Source organism: Dromiciops gliroides, chromosome 6, assembly GCF_019393635.1.
Source record: "Dromiciops gliroides isolate mDroGli1 chromosome 6, mDroGli1.pri, whole genome shotgun sequence".
In the NCBI taxonomy this organism is placed as follows: Eukaryota; Metazoa; Chordata; class Mammalia; order Microbiotheria; family Microbiotheriidae; genus Dromiciops; species Dromiciops gliroides.
In genome coordinates this window covers 40479565-40496604 of record NC_057866.1, presented here as the reverse complement: position 1 = coordinate 40496604, position 17040 = coordinate 40479565, and the positions used below count along the sequence as shown (strand labels likewise).

The window sequence follows — 17040 nt, the reverse complement described above, 5'->3', positions numbered from 1 at the left end:
TTTACAGAAACTTGGAGGGAAGTCTCTATCGCAGTGTTCCAGGAATCTGTCTTTGGTACTGTGCTGTTCCACATTTTTACTGATGACTTGGAGGAAGGCACAGATGGCACATTTATCCAATTTACATATGGCAGCAAGCTGGGAGGATCCCCAAATGCCAGGACCTGAAAAGATCTCAATAGACTAGAAAGATAACTTGAATCAAAGAAGATGAAATTTAATTGGGATGAATGTCAATTTCTATAATTGAGTCAATAAAATTAAATTGCACAAAAACGAGATGGCAGAAGTATTGATTGATATAATTCATGTTGATAATATCTGGGAGATTTTAGAGGACAAATTCAACACATTTATTTTTTCATTCATTCATTCATTCATTCATTTAATTTTTGTTTTGTTTTATTTTTAAACTGGACCTATGATTTCTTTTATTGGTATAGGGAGAACCCAGTGAGGGAACCCCTTCTACCAATAAAAGTTGGCACATTCTCTGCAAATAAGAGTTCTAGAGAATTGTCTAGAATTGAGAAGTTACATGAGAAGCTAAGTTACTCATCCAGGATCACACGTCCCCTTCGTGTCAAAGGTAGAACTTGAATCCAGGTCTTTCTGCCAACTCCCATGCTACCTGAAATATAGTGTCCAACACAAGATAGATACAATCCTACTGAACTCTGTCCTCAGTTGGGCATATTTTGAGTAGCGTGACCATATTTTGGGAAGAACACTGATTAAAAAAACAACCACCGAATAATAGTATTACATAGCACTTTAAGCACTTTGCAACCAAAGTACTTTATACATATTATCTCATTTGATCTTCACAACTACCCTGGGAGAAAAGTCAAGTGACAACTAGTAAAATTCTGAGGCAGGATTCAAACTAGAATCTTCCTTATTCCAAGTCCAAACTTTTATCCCAGGCAGCTAGATGGTGCAGTGGAGAGAATACTGTACCTGGAGGCAAGAAGACTTGAGTTCAAATCCAACCTCAGACATTTACTATCTGCGTGACCCTAGGCAAGTCACTTAACCTCTATTTGCCTCAGTTTCCTCAACAGTAAAGTGAATATAATAGAAGCTCCTACCTCCCAGGGTTGTTTTGAGGATCAAATGAGATAATATTCGAAAAGTACTTGGTACAGTGCCTGGTAAACAGTAGGTGCCACATAAATACTTGTTTCCTTTCTTATTCTTTCTCATCTACTGTGCCATCTAACTGTATGTATTATGAACATGTTCAGAGAAAGGTAACCAGGATGATAAATGGTCTAAGGGGCATCATAAGTAAGGATCATTGGAAGGAACTGGACTATTTAGTCAGAAGAGGAGATTTAAGGATCCATGCTAACTGCCTTCATGAATTTATTAGGTTGAAGAGGGATTGGCTTGGCTTGTTCCCAGTAGAAAGAGAAAATAACAGTAGGTGGACATTCCACAGAGAACAACTTCTTGACATCCAGAAACACTTCCATGCCTAAAACTGGAATGGGCTTCCTTGGGGAGATAGTTGGGTCCCCATCACTAGAGAGCTTCAAGTGGAGGCAGGAGATGGCGCCAAGGCGATGTTGATGCTGGTCAGTTGGGTTCCATGACTGATCTTTGGTCTCCCTCCTACTGGTAGTGCTTGCGATCTTGTGACTCCTTATATCATTTAAGATAACTTGGTGTTCTCACTCTCAGATGAATAATGATGATAATAATAATAACAATGACATTGGTGATAATAATAATGATGATGATAGCCATCATTTATACAGCACCTACTATGTGTCAGGCACTATGCTAAAGTGCTTTACAAATATTATTTCACTTGTTCCTCCTGACAACCCTAGGAGGTAGGTGCTATTATTATCTTCACTTTATAGGTGAGGAAACTGAGTCAAACAGAGATTAAATAACTTGCCTGGCTTACACAGAAAGGGTCCAAAGGCAAATTAGAACTCAGATCTTCCTGACTCCAGGCCTTGTGCTCTATCTACTGAGTCAACTAGTGACATCAATGGGAGTATCTATTCCCATAATCACAAACTGTTAACATTTATATAGCAGCTATGTTACAAAAATCTTTTCCTGATGGCAACTTTAGGAGGCTCGCAATGAACATATTATTATCCCCATTTGATAAAGAAATTGAGGCCCAGAAAAATGAAATCTATGGCACAATGGAAATACTATTAGATTTTTTTTTGTGGGGCAATTGGGGTTAAGTGACTTGCCCAGGGTCACACACCTAGTAAGTGTTAAGTGTCTGAGGTCAGATTTGAACTCAGGTACTCCTGAATCCAGGGCTGGTGCTCTATCCACTGTGCCACCTAGCTGCCCCAATACTATTAGATTTTGAGTAGGAGGCCCTGAGATCAAACTGTACCTCTGCCATTACCCATGTGATCCTGGGCAAGTAATTTAACCTCTCTAGGCCTCAGTTTCCTTATCTGTAAAATGAAGGAATTTGACTAGTTGACTTGTATGGCTCCTTCTGAGTCTAAATTTATGATCTAGTATCAGGGCTGGTAAGCAATGGAGCAAGGTACCAAACCCAAGACCAGAGGGGACACCAGGACACTTCTCATTAATCTCATCTCTCTCTCTCTCTCTTTTTTCGTGTTGGAGGTATCCCTATGTACCCTAGCTTCTTAAACTATGGGTCCGGACCCCATATAGAGTCGTGTAACTAACTGAATGTGGGGGTTGTGAAAAATCTGGCAACAGTAAAAGGTTATGTATACTTATTTTATATACCTATAGATCCAGGGTCGCATAAAAATTTCTTGGGCAAAAAGGGGTTGTGAGTGGGAAAAGTTTAAGAAGCCCTGCTATATACAACTCTTCTTCTTGCTCATCAAACCTTTTTCCAACACATGTCTACACATAATAAAGTTAAGTGGGAAAACTTTGTTCAGTGTGGTACACTGCATACAGTAGGAACTTAATGAATAATGGCTGAATGAATGAAAGCATATTTATTATGGGAGTCAGATTGCCCTGTAAGAGACAACATCATGTCCTGGATTGAGTCCTAGCCTTGGAGATAGGAAGACCTGGACTGGAATTCCACCTGACAGTTTCTGTATATATGATGACCACAGACAAATCACTTAGCCTCTCGCACCCTCAGTATGTAAAATGAGGACCACGATGCTAATAATAACCTGCAATTCTTAGTCTCCCAGGACTGCTCACATAATACAATGTATGTAAAGTGCTTTGGTAACAGCAGAACAACGCAAATGTCACCTATCATTATTTTTTGATCCAAATTTGTCTTGCATATGTTCATTTCTTTCCCACACAATGGAGAGCAGTTTTTATTAAATGCCTAACTTAACTTAACTGTGTCAATACTAGCATCTCCAGAGCTCCACACAGGAAGACTGCCAGAGCCCCATACACATAGCCTATTATGCAACATTCCTTTCCATTTCGAGAAAAGACATTTATTTTTAGATTTATATATAGATCCTAAATTCAGTTGGCATGTTAAAGCTAGTGCTTTACTCCTTTCCCAGTCTCCATTCCATAGCCGGCACATACACGCACACACACACATAGTATACACACAATACACAAATATATAATACACATATATGCATATATATGAGTGTGAGACTGAATTTATGTATAACATAAAAAGTCAGTACATATACATATAGTTATACATATATGATAGCATGAGAATGAATTTATAAATATATAATATAAATATACATTATATATAAATACATTCAGTGCCTCCATATATAAATGTAGATATAAATTCAGTCTCATGCTATTTCTTACAGTTCTTTCTAAATAAAACTGTATGGTTATATATGTGTTTTAAATTATTTTACTGACAGATGGCATCCTTTATTTTATTTTAACAACATTTTAGTGGGTGAGCATTGTAAAGGACAGGTCCTAATTAAACTACTTTTGAGAAAAATTGATGGGGGGAAAGCTTATTATATAGCCAACTCCCCCATCTTTGTCCTGGACCGGTACCTCCCTCCAGCATCACTTCCATACACACATAGACTATAATATCCTGGATACACTGAGCCTTGAGTGAACATCAACTTTGTTCAAGTTGAATTATAATCTCCATAGATGAAATCTTCCCTTCCTGAAATCTGTGGCAAGATAGATGACAAAGTGATGGAAAAAGTCCACTGAGTGCTTTATCGACCTGCTTGCCAGCCCACGAACAGTAGGTAATAAAAATTTATGGAAAATTAGAAAAAAATGTCACTTATTCTAATTCTCTTAAAAGGGAAAACTAGTGCTGCATACAAATTCTGCATTCTCCCCACACCCCCAAAGCCCTAAAATCCCCACCAAAACCCTCAAACAGCAACTATTTAAAAATCTTGCAATTTTATTTGCATATAAAGGCCGCTAGATATAGAATATCACAATAAATTTAAAGAAACAACTGCTTTCCTAAATTCCATTAACAAGATAAACATAAAATGGAATAAAACCCGATAGCATTTACAGTGGAAGAACAGAAACACCTATCTGCGACAATATTTTGTGCTAGCAAGATTGCATTTACACACAGTGCAAAATAAGGGAGGAAAGAGAGAAAATAAGGAGACAATTCAAGGATATTTAAATATAAAGGACAACTAAGCCTTATTTTAGATCGGCTCCATTGCATCCATTTGATTCTATACAAGTCAGAAACTGCACCTAGATTTAACGCAAGCTCATCGAGGCCTTGAGCACTGCTGGGAAAATGTGTTACATCTTTTGTAGTTTAGAGGTGCCGAGCAGCATAACTCTGTAGCTGTTATGCTGGCAATATTAAATTCCTAGCTTAGTTATAAATGCACAAAAAATACTTATATATATATATATAAATTCATATTTAAAAGAAGTCTGCACTTACATGTTTTTTCTTTTTTTCCTTTTTTTTTTTTTGCTGCATGAAACAAATGTTCTTTATGGATTTCATCCCCATATTCTTAAAGCTAAAATAATTTAAAAATTAACCAAAATAATAAGAAAGCATATCATCACAAATACCAATGCTGCTAACTAAACCGCCCTTTGAAAGAGACCAGAAACATCAGATCTGAGGCTCGTTCCAACCCCTTGATGTAACTCGTGTTACCTTCGGGAGGAAAGCACGTGCCTTGAGGTGCGTGCAGAGATGACCCTTCAAAGTCAACTTCTCTCCAGAAGTCTGCTATACATCGGGGCCACACTTATAAACAAAGGACATCACAAAATAAAAATCAAACAGTACTCAACAGTTGTGCAAATCTGGGTGATTTTATAAAAAACAAAACAAAACACTGCCTCTGTCTTTTTTTTTTCTTCCAGCTTATATCATATAAAATAACATTTCTCATTTCTTAAAAGAAAGCTTGGCTGTCCTTTGGAGAACACTAATGATTTACAATGGCATGGTCATTGAGAAAACAGGAGTCATTTTACAAATCCACAATGCTTTATCAATTTAAAACGGATGCCGCATCTCAAAAAAAAAAAAAAATTAAAGAGAAAGAAACAGAAAAAGAAAGGGAGGGGAAAAAAAAGCACAACCTCTAGCGTCGTTTTTGTACCAGCAATTTTACAAAAAAATCTCACAGAATTTGGAAAGAAACATGTAAGAGAATGTAAGTTTAGAATTAGAAAAATGGCAGTTTATTGACCTTCCTTCCTTCGCTCCAAATGGGGCATTAAGAGTGCTTCATGATCCTTGAGGGTTTGGAAGGTCAAATATAATGGGAGGGTTGGTTGGCTGAAAGCTGACTGTACACGTTGAGGCATTGATGTACGTCGTGTAACCATCTGTCATGATGCCATAACCTGCGGGGAGAGTGGTTCACACTGACTGTTACAGGCACAAATGATGGTGATCTCAATGCAATATAGGCTACTTGAGTCAAAGATCTCTTTACTGGTGGGTGGTGGGCTAAAGTTCAGCTGAGATGCCCCAGATGTCAGCAGCTTCCAAAAGCTGCCCCCTAGTCCTTCTCTTTAAAATAGAAATGTGTTTTGTATTCTAGTTCAAATAAAATGGATTCTTCTTTCATTGTGCTGATTGTTGCTTACTTAACACAGAATTTAGGACATAGGGAAAGGCTACAGTTCCTTTACCACTTACCATGTGGATACAAATCTTTCTGTTCCTTCTCTTAAATAATAAAATCTTAAGATTTAGAGTCTGAAGTGACCCTAGAAGTTCATTTAGTTCAACTCTTTCATTTTACAAATGAGGAAATTGAGGCCCAGAGGGACTAGTGACTTAACCAAAGTCATAGAGCTAGTAAGTGGCATTGTCAGGATTTGAACCTGGTTACTCAGATTCCAAATTTGGTGCTCTCTCTGCTGCCTCATGGTTTTCTAACTTTGTGCAAGAGTGCTGAGGAACAAAAGACCCAGCGACGTCTCCCATATGTTTTTATTTGGGAGGCAAATAAAAGCACTTCCTGTGCACTGTTTAAGTAATTGCTGTGACCTATAGAAAGAGGCTAATGAAATCACTCTCAGCATCGGAGTATATGTGTATGTGTGTGTGTGTGTGTGTGTGTGTGTGTGTGTGTGTGTGTGTGTGAGTGAGAGAGACAGAGAGAGACAGAGAGACAGAGAATTTGGGGAAACCTTTCAGAGCTAGGTGAGTAGTAGGTGTAGGTGTGGGTATGTGCACCCACTCATCTGATTGTGGATCATGAACTATATCTCCAAGATCTAGACCTCATGCCTCCCTTTCCCCTTTCCTATGGGGTGTTTGCTTTTCTGCTGCTATGATTCAATTAATTTTTCAATAAAATTAATAAGATATTAGAATATGTCATATAACTTGGGGATTTAGGGACACTGGGAAATGGTTTGGTAAAAATCTACTTGAAGGAGATAGGGTTTGAGGAAACCTTTAAAAGATAGGTGAGCAGAGTGTGTGTGTGTGTGTGTGTGTGTGTGTGTGTGTGTGTGTGTGTGTGTGTGTGTTTTCCTGGTGAAAATTCTTCAAGTATATGAACCTACTGAACCTACCGACGGCTTAATGAGGGTCAATGGAAAACTCTCCAGGGGGAGTGGGGAAAGCATTTACATGTGTAGTGTTTAGTTCTGAGGTCATAAAGTCTCGTTATCGCTCTCCATCGAGATGTTTGGTATTTGCCCTCCTTCTGCCCTCTTCAGCTGTCTTCAAGGAATAGAAAAGAGAGGAGTTTATTTGAATATGATCTCCTCCCCTTTAAGTAACTTAACTGTTTGGGGACTTTAATGGAACCTCACCCCTCTTTGTCTCAGTGAGCTGAAGGCAATTTTCATTTATTTTCATTTTTATTTTTGGAAAGCAATTTAAAAAAAATTAAGAGGAAGACAAAGAGGTGTAGTGGTTTTTTAAAACCTGCTCTCTTGTACCTATATAAGCAAAATCAGATTGCTTTCTGTCTTGGGGAAGGAGAAAAATTTGGAACTCAAAATTCTTATAAAAACAAATGTTGAAAACTAGCTTCACATGTAACTGGGGAAAAAATAAAATATTATTAAGATTGAAAAAAAAATAAAAACCTGCTCTCAAAATCACAGCCACTTCCCCCAGAAGCCTTGCTTAGAAACAAGTTTAAAAAGGTGGATGTGGAATTCTTCCCAGACTCCCTTGTTAATCACGCCCAACAGCCTTCTTCTCCTTCTCTGAGAGAGCAGCCTCAAAGACAGGCCAGGTTGGAGGCCCCGCTCTCTCTGAGGGCCGAGCCCCCGCTTTCTACCTGCTCAGCTGGCGCTTGCTCTCAGAGCAATCTGAATTTTCTCTTGGCTCTGTGGGGGGATTTTCAATATGCTCTTTATTACCACCTAACCAGGAAGCCTCTGGGTCTGTGAGCTTGGCAAAGCAAACTTTGTGGCTTTTTTTTTTTTTTTTTGCCTTGCTTTTCTGGCACGTGACCCCGGACATCTTCTGCTTCTGCTGTGAGCATACAAAGAACTCCAGAGCTGTGGTGGGGAAAAGCAGTAGAGATGGGGCCTAACCAGTCTCTTGGAGAAAAGACCCCACCGCCCAGCCCCATCTGTGCAGTGTCTGGTGATGCAGGTGATAGCCTAGTCGCCCTTTGAGTATGGGTCTCCCCAAGGAGAGGGCAGCCAAGGCAAAGAAACTTCACAATCATTTTTTTTGTTTGTTTTTCATAATCCTTTTTTTTAAAAGATGAGACTGTGAGCCCTTTGTGAATAGAAATACACACAAACACACACACACACACACACACACACACACACACACACACACACACACTCCTTCTTTGTGCCTGGCCCATGATACTTTAATCAACATTAGTTGACTGAAAACCAGGAATTTTTGATTCCACAGAGTTAAAAAGCCTACCAACAAACTATAAGAAAACATAAGCCTCTGACCCCAAACAAACTGCAGAAAAGAATCAGTCAGATGTTTTAAAAATGGTAATGTTTTCATTTATTTCACTTTTTGTGGAGTAAAAACTGGATAGGCAAGTAAGAGGGGAGAATTTATTTTAAACTAAGTGACAATTGTATTGGTTTAATTTATCTAGCATCCTTTCCCCTCTCTCTTCTCTTGGCTGATTTCCACCTTTTTAATCTAGAAGGCAGAGTAATACATTGCAAAGACTTGATGACTTTGGGGTCGGAGGTCCTGAATTCATATCCTGCTTCTGATGTTTATCATATGTATAAACCTTGGGCAAGTCACATAACTCTGTGGCCCTCAGTTTCCTCATCCATAAAATGAGGAATCTGGACTAGCTGGCCCCTGAGATCCCTCTGAGCTCTGGATGTATGTGGTTCACATATGGAGTGTGCTCGCTTGTAGGTTTTTCATTGTCGCAAAGAGCCAGATGAACCCTGTTCATGTCCAAGAGAATCAGTGAAGACTATTCACAATCAACATGCCACCACTTTAGAGGAGGGTGTGCCAGGTTATGAATTGTTGTTACCCTCAGTTAAGCAAAGTGGGGGAAAAGAAAGAGTACAGTTGCCAAGTGTTAGATTCATAGCCAGAGAATGCAGGCTCAAATCCTGCTTCTTCTACTTGCTACCAAGTGTGTAAGTAATATCATGAAGATGTGATTTTGTGTGGGCCTCAGTCTCATCACCTGTAAAGTAAGGTTACTAGACCAGGAATCCGATGAGATCCCTTCTAGCTCTGAACCTTTGACTTCTGAGAAAGTATCTATAAAGCATTCAAAGCTTGTGAATTTTCCTACAGTTAACCTTGAAAGGTAGGGGATAAGTCAACTGATCTGGTTCCCATTTGTGCAAGGAATTGATTACTCTGCTTAGCCTGACTCAGAGCTAAATAGTCCTTGACATTTTGGGGAAGCCCTAAATGGGCCTTTCAGCATTTATCTGCAAAAAGGCCTGTCTATGTGACACATGGATCATAACACACCCAGAGGCACCCCAATCATGCCAGATCCATTTCCAAAGCCAGGGTTTCCACAATGGGCATCAATTTCCCTTCTCCCATTTCATACCTTCATGGATTCCGCCAAAGACATGGAGTTTGGGCCGTACTCGTCTCTGCACCGTGTTTAACAGTTCAACGCAGCCAACTCGCTGAAGCTCCTTGGGGACCCAGTCTCGAAAACCTGAGGGCAAAATGAAATCAATACTCTTAATTTTCTCTCTTCAGGTAAGGTTTCATTTAGACTTTCAGGAAGCCATAACTCACTGAAGGTTTATTACATTATCTGTAATCCTAACCTCTCCATTAAAGCTTACAATGCCTTTTAAGAAACTTTTCACTCATCACTTTGTCTTCTTTAGAGGTTTTTTTTTTTTAGTTTCGGGGTTTTTCCCCTCTTAATTAACATTTTTCCCCTGTATAGAATTTGATTTATTCAACCAACGGGTTTCAAATTCTTTCTGTGAGCTGAAACTTGGTGACATTGATTCCTGGCAGTGTGATATGGTCTCCCACCCCCTTTCTCTTTCTTCTGTGTCTGGGTCTGTGTTGGTGTATCTCCAATTCTGTATCTCTCACCTTATTACTTATCTTAGTGCCCCATCTGCCCAAAGATCAGGTTTATTTCTGAGATGGTCAGATTAAGGAGGGTTGGTAAGGGCCACATTATACACTGGCCTCCATGCACCTGGGTCTCTCTAGACAATTCAACTCTTGGCTCTGGGTGATTTCCAGTGACCAAAGCCTTCGAAAGCTAGGTTACCTCCCCAGGCTGATCACCAGCAATAGGTAACAACATGACCCATCACAGTATCCAGCAAGCTGGGGCTAATTGACTACTTTTAAAGTAAAAGCCACTTAGTTCCACACTTAATGCAGAAAATCCATAAAAAACTGACATCAATTATCACAAAAGTCGGCTGTCATGATGATTACAGTCTGAAATGGAATCTGTAGGGATCAGATGGGGGTGGGGGCTGGGCATATAGGAGAAGGCTGGGAAGAGCAGTGGGTGCAGGAAGCTTTAGCACAAATTTTACAAATCTGTTTGCGGCACTATTATGTTGTCTCTATCTATTAAAAAAAACCTAGAGGGGCCTAAATCAAGGTAGTTTTGGACAGGGACTGGCAAACAAGTCGACCATTTAATTCAGTGAAACTGAAGAAAAGAATATTGAGCCCCACTGCACAAAATTAGTTAAAGGCAGACCATAAATAATGGGTATATGGGTTATGTAGGGGGACAGGGGAGAAATAAGTCAAGAAGAATATTTGGTAAATGTGGAAAACTGGGTCCTTTGCATTGATTCAAAGGAGAGTATGGAAGCTCTTGGAAACAGGGACAGGTACCCACCACCAAAAATTATAGGCATATTCCTTCATTGCTTGGGTTGTTTTGTTTTTTTAAGCGGGGGGGAATCACTTTTCATAGAAAATGGTCAAAGGAAAGGAAGTTCCTTTTATTACTGGGTGTGTGGATGGGTGAGATAGATTTGGTCACTAATACTCCTAGAAGTGGAGAATTTAAAGATGCTTTGCAAAAAGCTTATTTCCAGTCTCCCTCAATGGGTACAATTAGTAACATGTGCAAAATGTGCCTACAAAGTCATTCTTGAAACACCAACTGCATGCTTTATTTTAAGGTCCACCCCCTCCTCTTTTCTTTGGAAGCTTAATAATATCAAGCTATGACCTCTAGCTTCTTCCCTGGTCGTTTTTGGCTGATCTTAAACTCTGGTCCAAAATCTCCCTCCAGCCTCCTACTACAGGAGGGTCAAGAAGGGCAATTAAGGAGTTCTGTTGGCTTAGAGTAATGGAGAGATGGGCAGTCTCTGGAAGGCAGAGTGGGGCAGTGGGAGAAGGAGTACTTTCTGGGAAGGGGAAACCTGATGGGGGAAGGGTCTTTGCAAAGTTTTTCTTGGAGGCCTGGAATTTAAACATCTGTCACCACAATTCGCTTTTGCTCCAGGCTAAAGGATTTATCCAAATTTTCAGTGAAGCTGTTATAGTCCCTAAGTAACCCCAAACATGTTTGAATGCAAGTCCCTAATCCAATGAGGGAACTGTAGGGCTCTATAAAGGGTCAGGCTCTTTTCTTATTCTGGGCCCCCAAATTTTAAGAGCTGCCATTGTGGTGAGCACCCTTGCCCTCATTATAAATGAAAGGTCATCTTATCCAACACCTTTGTTCTACATATGACTAAATAGAGCTCCAGAACTCATTTGCCACAGGTCATAGTATCTGAGGCAGGATTGTAAAACAGGGTTTCCCAATTCCAAATCTAGTGCTCTATCCCCTAATCCCTCCCAACTTTCATTTGGGAAATACAGCAAATGTTTCTTTTCATCTCTGAGCAAGATCAAGAAATGGTAGCAAATGGCTTCCAGAGGAAACTGTCTCTGAATATTACATTTTTTAAAAAATTCTGTGCAAATGGAGGATAACAGAGACATGGATGACTCAAAATAACAGGTGGTATATCTGATAGAGCACTGGTCTCAGAGTCAATAAGACCTAGGTTCAAATCCTACCTTAGGTACTTACCAGCTATGTGACCTTGGACAAGTCACTTAAACACTCCATTCCATAGCTTGCCCATTTGTAAAATGAGGAGATTGGACTTGATGGCCTTCTAGTTCTCAATCTAAGATCCCACGATATTCTACTTGGGTTGTATTATGACCATCTCCCAACCTAGAATGGTCTCCTTAATTGTGGTTTACCTTGGCTAATATTAAAATTAATATGACTAACTTGAGCATATACCACTTCAGGTAGTTTTTGAGACCGTCCAGTGGCACTATGGAGTGAAGCGTGTTAGTCCTGGATTAAAATTTTTCCATGCATAATACCAAATGGATGATGAAGTTGTGGACAATTAACAATTAATTGTGATAATGAGCCACACTTACCCTTCAATATTTTGAGGAATCTTGGGTAGACTGAGACTCTTCCATATAATGGTACAGTCTTTGAGAGTGGCTTCGACCCAAAATATTAACCACCCCTGTGTTCAAAGCTGGTAATGATCCTTTCTGAAATCTGATCCCTGGATCACTCACATTACACTGCCTGGGTTGCACTCAAACTCTTTCATGTTTTGTAGGATGTGCCAAGAACTTCTTATGTTCCACTGGCATGACCTTTGAGAGCCTAGGGTCACTTCTACTCCATCTGCTCCTTATTTCTCTTGTATGCAATGACTCATCATGATATCATTTCTTCCATTAGAATATCACCTCCCTGAGGGCAGAGACTATTTTTGCTTTTCTCTGTATATTCAGCATTTAACACAGTGAGTGCCCTGCACATAGTAAGAATTTTAACATATGAACATTTGTTCATTTATTGATTGGAGAAAGAGTTGATCACACAATTAAAATAATATTTTTCATACCCATATAATGAAAAATTGTGGGTTTTTTTTTTGTTTCTTATCATAGCACTGAAATCTACTGTCTATGCAGACCTTTAATCAGACCCAGAATCTCCAGGATAAACACCTTGAAGTCACCTTTAATTATAACTGCTCACTGGACATCTTCAATTTTACTTAATTTCTGTGTGTGTTTTAGAGGGAGAGAAGAAGCACTTTCTCCCCAAATTATAAGCTCAAATGTTAAACTTAAAGACTCCTCCCCTATTCCAACTAGTTGATGAAAAGGGAAATGAACTCTGAATAAAAGCTTCTGTCATTTCATGGTTATTGAAAAGCCCCAGTGATGGGGTCTATGGTGTGCTTCCCCCCTCCTTCCCCGTAAGGTGAATACTGTTCTTAAAATAAATTATCTGGCTCAAAAGACTGTGGTGCTATACACTCATTTGATTTTCCTTGACTCCAATAAATCAAAAAATTTAATTTCAAGAACACCTGGAAGCCCAGCAGAACTGCTAAGTTTAATTATCATACTGGGCTTCTTTGAAGACATTGCTTTCCACCTCCCTCCCATATTCTCCCCCTTTTTTTTTTCTTTTTGGTTAGAGGAAAATGATTATGTCCCTGAAAGCATTATTCATTCTGCCTGAACAGAAAATATCCACCGTGATAAAAATGATGCCCCCCCCCTTACTTCACTTACCAAGAGGAGGACCATGTGTCATTAGTATATCAATTCCCTCTGGGATGAGGTTCCACTTGTCCAGCAAAGACTGACCTCTGGGTAGGTTAAAGCCCCATCCATTAAACCATGGCGTCCTTTGGGAAAAATAATGCAAATGGCATCAGGCCAACAGAGCAATGTTCCCTATTTTCAGAATTTTTGACTTGCACATTCCCTCCAACAATTTGTGTTTCTTCTCCTCTTTTGGGTTGTCTCTTGTAGAGGGAACCTTTCTGTCGGCTGTCTTCAAACCGTGACATTGGAATGAGGACATGGAGGCTGTGAATTGGATCATTCAGCGCAAAGGGGCATGATTGTCTGAGAAAGGAACATCGTCAACACAAAGGGGACAATACTTTGGACGCACACAGATATCAGAGCCGCTTGGATTTCTAGCTCAGATCTGGAACAGTTCCACCATTCATTTGGAGGAAGAATTCTAAAGTAGGCCCTCAGCCTCCTCACCAGTGATTATTCTTGGCAAAATCTTGACGGGGACCCAGAAAGTGCCCTTGCGCCACATGATTTTGCTAAAAGAACAGTTTTGGTGAATATGAGGTTAGAAAGCAAATTCCGAACCATGTGGAACCCCAGTAAAATGAGAGTAAGAGAAGAACTCAATTCGACTCAGTACAATTCAGTACACATGTGTTAAGCTTCTACCATATCCCAGTACTATGCTAGGCATTAGCATACAAAGACAAAAATCCAACAGTCTTGCCTCCAAGAGGCTAAGATTCTATTTGGGGGATTGAATACATCACAAGTCACTAAATACAAGGTACATACAAACACCTCTCCCCACTGCCCCAGCATAGTTTATTTTTTTTTTTCTTTTTGGTGGGTCAATGGAGGTTAAGTGACTTGCCCAGGGTCACACAGCTATCGTCAAGTGTCTGAGGCTGGATTTGAACTCAGGTACTCCTGAATCCAGGGCCGGTACTTTATACTCTGTACCACCTAGCTGCTCCCTGCCACAGCATAGTTTCAAAAGGCAGAAAACACCAATTAACTGGACATATGAAGAAAGGCCTTGGATAGTAGGTGCCACCTGAATTGTGTGTTAAAGGAAACCAGGGATTCAGAGGCAGAGGTGAACAGGAAGTTCGTGTCAGACACAGAGGACCACTGAAGCAAATGGGTCCAGAGGCAGGAGGAGAGATGTCATGTGGGGAAAAGAACTAGCAGGGCACTTTTAACTGGAGTAGAGAGTGCATGAAGGGTAATCCTGTGAAATAAGGCTAAAAAAGAAGTCAGATCATAGAAAAATATAAATACCAGGTGGAGGATATTTTTCATCCTAGAGATTATAGGGAGCCACCGAAGATTTTTTAATATGAGAATGACCTCATCAGTTCTGCGTTCTTGAAATACTTATTTGACAGCTGTCTGAAGGAGAGATTGGGGAAGGGAAAGACCAGAAATCAGGGAAACTAACTAGGAGGCTATTGGAAGAGGCTTAAACCTTTTCCATCTGACACCCCTTTTCACCTGAGAAATTTTTATGCGATTCTGGGTATATAAAATAGGTATACAAATCAAGCATTTACTTCCAAATTTTCAGTGACTCTCACATTCAGCTAAATGACCCCATATGGGGTTGTGACCCACAGTTTAAGAAGCTTTGCCATATATGTAAAGACAAGACTAAAAGTGTCATGAAGGAAGGGACCCCAGTTCACCAAAGGTTTATATCTTGCCCATGATCGTCACAATAAATTGTAATAAAACTAAACTAAGTCCCTGTGCTCTTTAACATGGTTCCTTTCCTGATAGGAGAGAGATCCCTAACCCTAAATGGGCAACCCATTCCTATCACTACAAATATCTCTTATGATTGGTAATAAATATAGGAAACGTAATTTTTTTCAAAGTAGAAAAAAATTTAACATTCTCTCCCTCATATATAACATATATATATATAGTCTATAAAGGTGTATATTCACACATGGATGGGAATATATACATACAAATCTATTTGAATATAAACTGTGGGGACCAATTTTTAATTGGGGAGTGCTAGCTAAGCGGCTCGCCACAATATCAGGGCAAGGAAGGAGACCGGCAGCCTCCCTCAAAGCAGGACAAGATTTATTTTAACAAGAATAAACTTAAAAAAAAAAACAAAACACAAACAGGATCAGTAGGATCAAGGGAAAGGAAATAAAATGGGGAAAGGGAAATTATAATACCTGAAAAAATACCACCGGCCAGGAATCAGCTGAAAATACGCAACAGAACGCCCTTTGCTTTCCAGCTTCCACCTAGAATGCCCATTTCTTCTCCCTCAAACCTAGAAACACCCTACACAGCCCCAGCCAATAGGATGGCCGCTCTGACAATCACATGACTGCCCTCACTAGGCTTCCAATCATTACAATTTTGCCAGGTCCATGTAGGCGTGGGCATGGCAATGGCTACAACCAGTGGGTGGAGCACCCTGCGGTTTGTGGAGCCCCAGGCCAGTGTGCACCAAGGCATAAAAACCTCAAATAATAATTAATTCTTTACAATACATATACACACAGTTACACACAGCCCTGTATAGCACCCTTATCTTATCATAAATCATAGATTTAGACCTAAAAATAGCAGTAGTGGCCATTTTGTCTAACACCCTTATTTTATGAGGAAACTAAGGTCCAGAGAGGGTAAGTGATTTGCCCAGGGTCACACAGCTAATAAGTATTTACAGGAGAATTTGGACCCAGGTCTAGTCACTATTCTATTCACTATCCTCCCTCTTTTCCATCTGGGAAATATGACAAGCATTCCTTTTCACCCTTATGAGATCAGGAAATAGCAGCATGCATGCATATATGTGTGTGTGTGTGTTTATACACATCTATATGTATATTATACATATATGTGTATGTTTAGACATGCATCTATCAATACATAGAGATATGCACATATCTATACACAGAGATGTGCATATACACATATTGTGTGCACATGCTTGTGCCCCTGTGTTTATCTTTATACCTGCTATATCCTCCCAGAAGAACTTACACAACTCCAGGACAGAAGCCATTTTCCATGCTGTCTCTGTATCCATAGCACTTAGCACAATGGCTTTGCTCATGAAAAGTGTGTCTAGGGGCAGCTAGGTGGTGTAGTGGATAGAGCACCAGCCCTGGATTCAGGAGGCCCTGAGTTCAAATCCAGCCTCAGACACTTAACATACTAGCTGTGTGACCCTGGGCAAGTCACTTAACCCCAATTGCCTCACCAAAAAAAAAAAAAAGAAAGAAAAATGTGTCTAATAAATGCTTCCTGGTTTGAATTGGCATAGAAACTTGATGAGCTTCTCAGACTTTCCCCAGTTCCATAGATTTAGATGTGACCAGGTTTGTTGGAAATCCTATTTGAAATCATCTTTTTTTGACTGAATCTAACACACTGAAAATGCCGGGTAGAAAGAGCATAGAACGATGTGGCTACTGTGCACAGCACAGAAGTGACCTGTGAACCAACCCTCCAATCATTTTGCTACAGTATAAGAGCTAAGAGCAGAGCACATGTTCTCTGCCCTGAAGTTTATCGAGTCCATCCTTGGACAG

General features: G+C 39.9%; 1 protein-coding gene across 4 annotated transcripts in view; it reads right to left on the bottom strand.

The window, feature by feature from the left end:
- Positions 1-5261: 5261 nt before the first annotated feature.
- MPPED2 (metallophosphoesterase domain containing 2) overlaps positions 5262-17040 on the bottom strand; it is a 210352-nt gene continuing 198573 nt past the window's right edge. For all 4 annotated transcript variants that reach the window (XM_043973520.1, XM_043973523.1, XM_043973521.1 and 1 more), the window contains exons 5-7: positions 13457-13572; positions 9447-9560; positions 5262-5802 (exon numbers count right to left, since the gene is read on the bottom strand). In XM_043973520.1, coding sequence (XP_043829455.1) covers positions 5684-5802; positions 9447-9560; positions 13457-13572 — 349 coding nt within the window. In that variant the 3' untranslated portion in view covers positions 5262-5683. The remainder of the gene's footprint in view (positions 5803-9446; positions 9561-13456; positions 13573-17040) is intronic.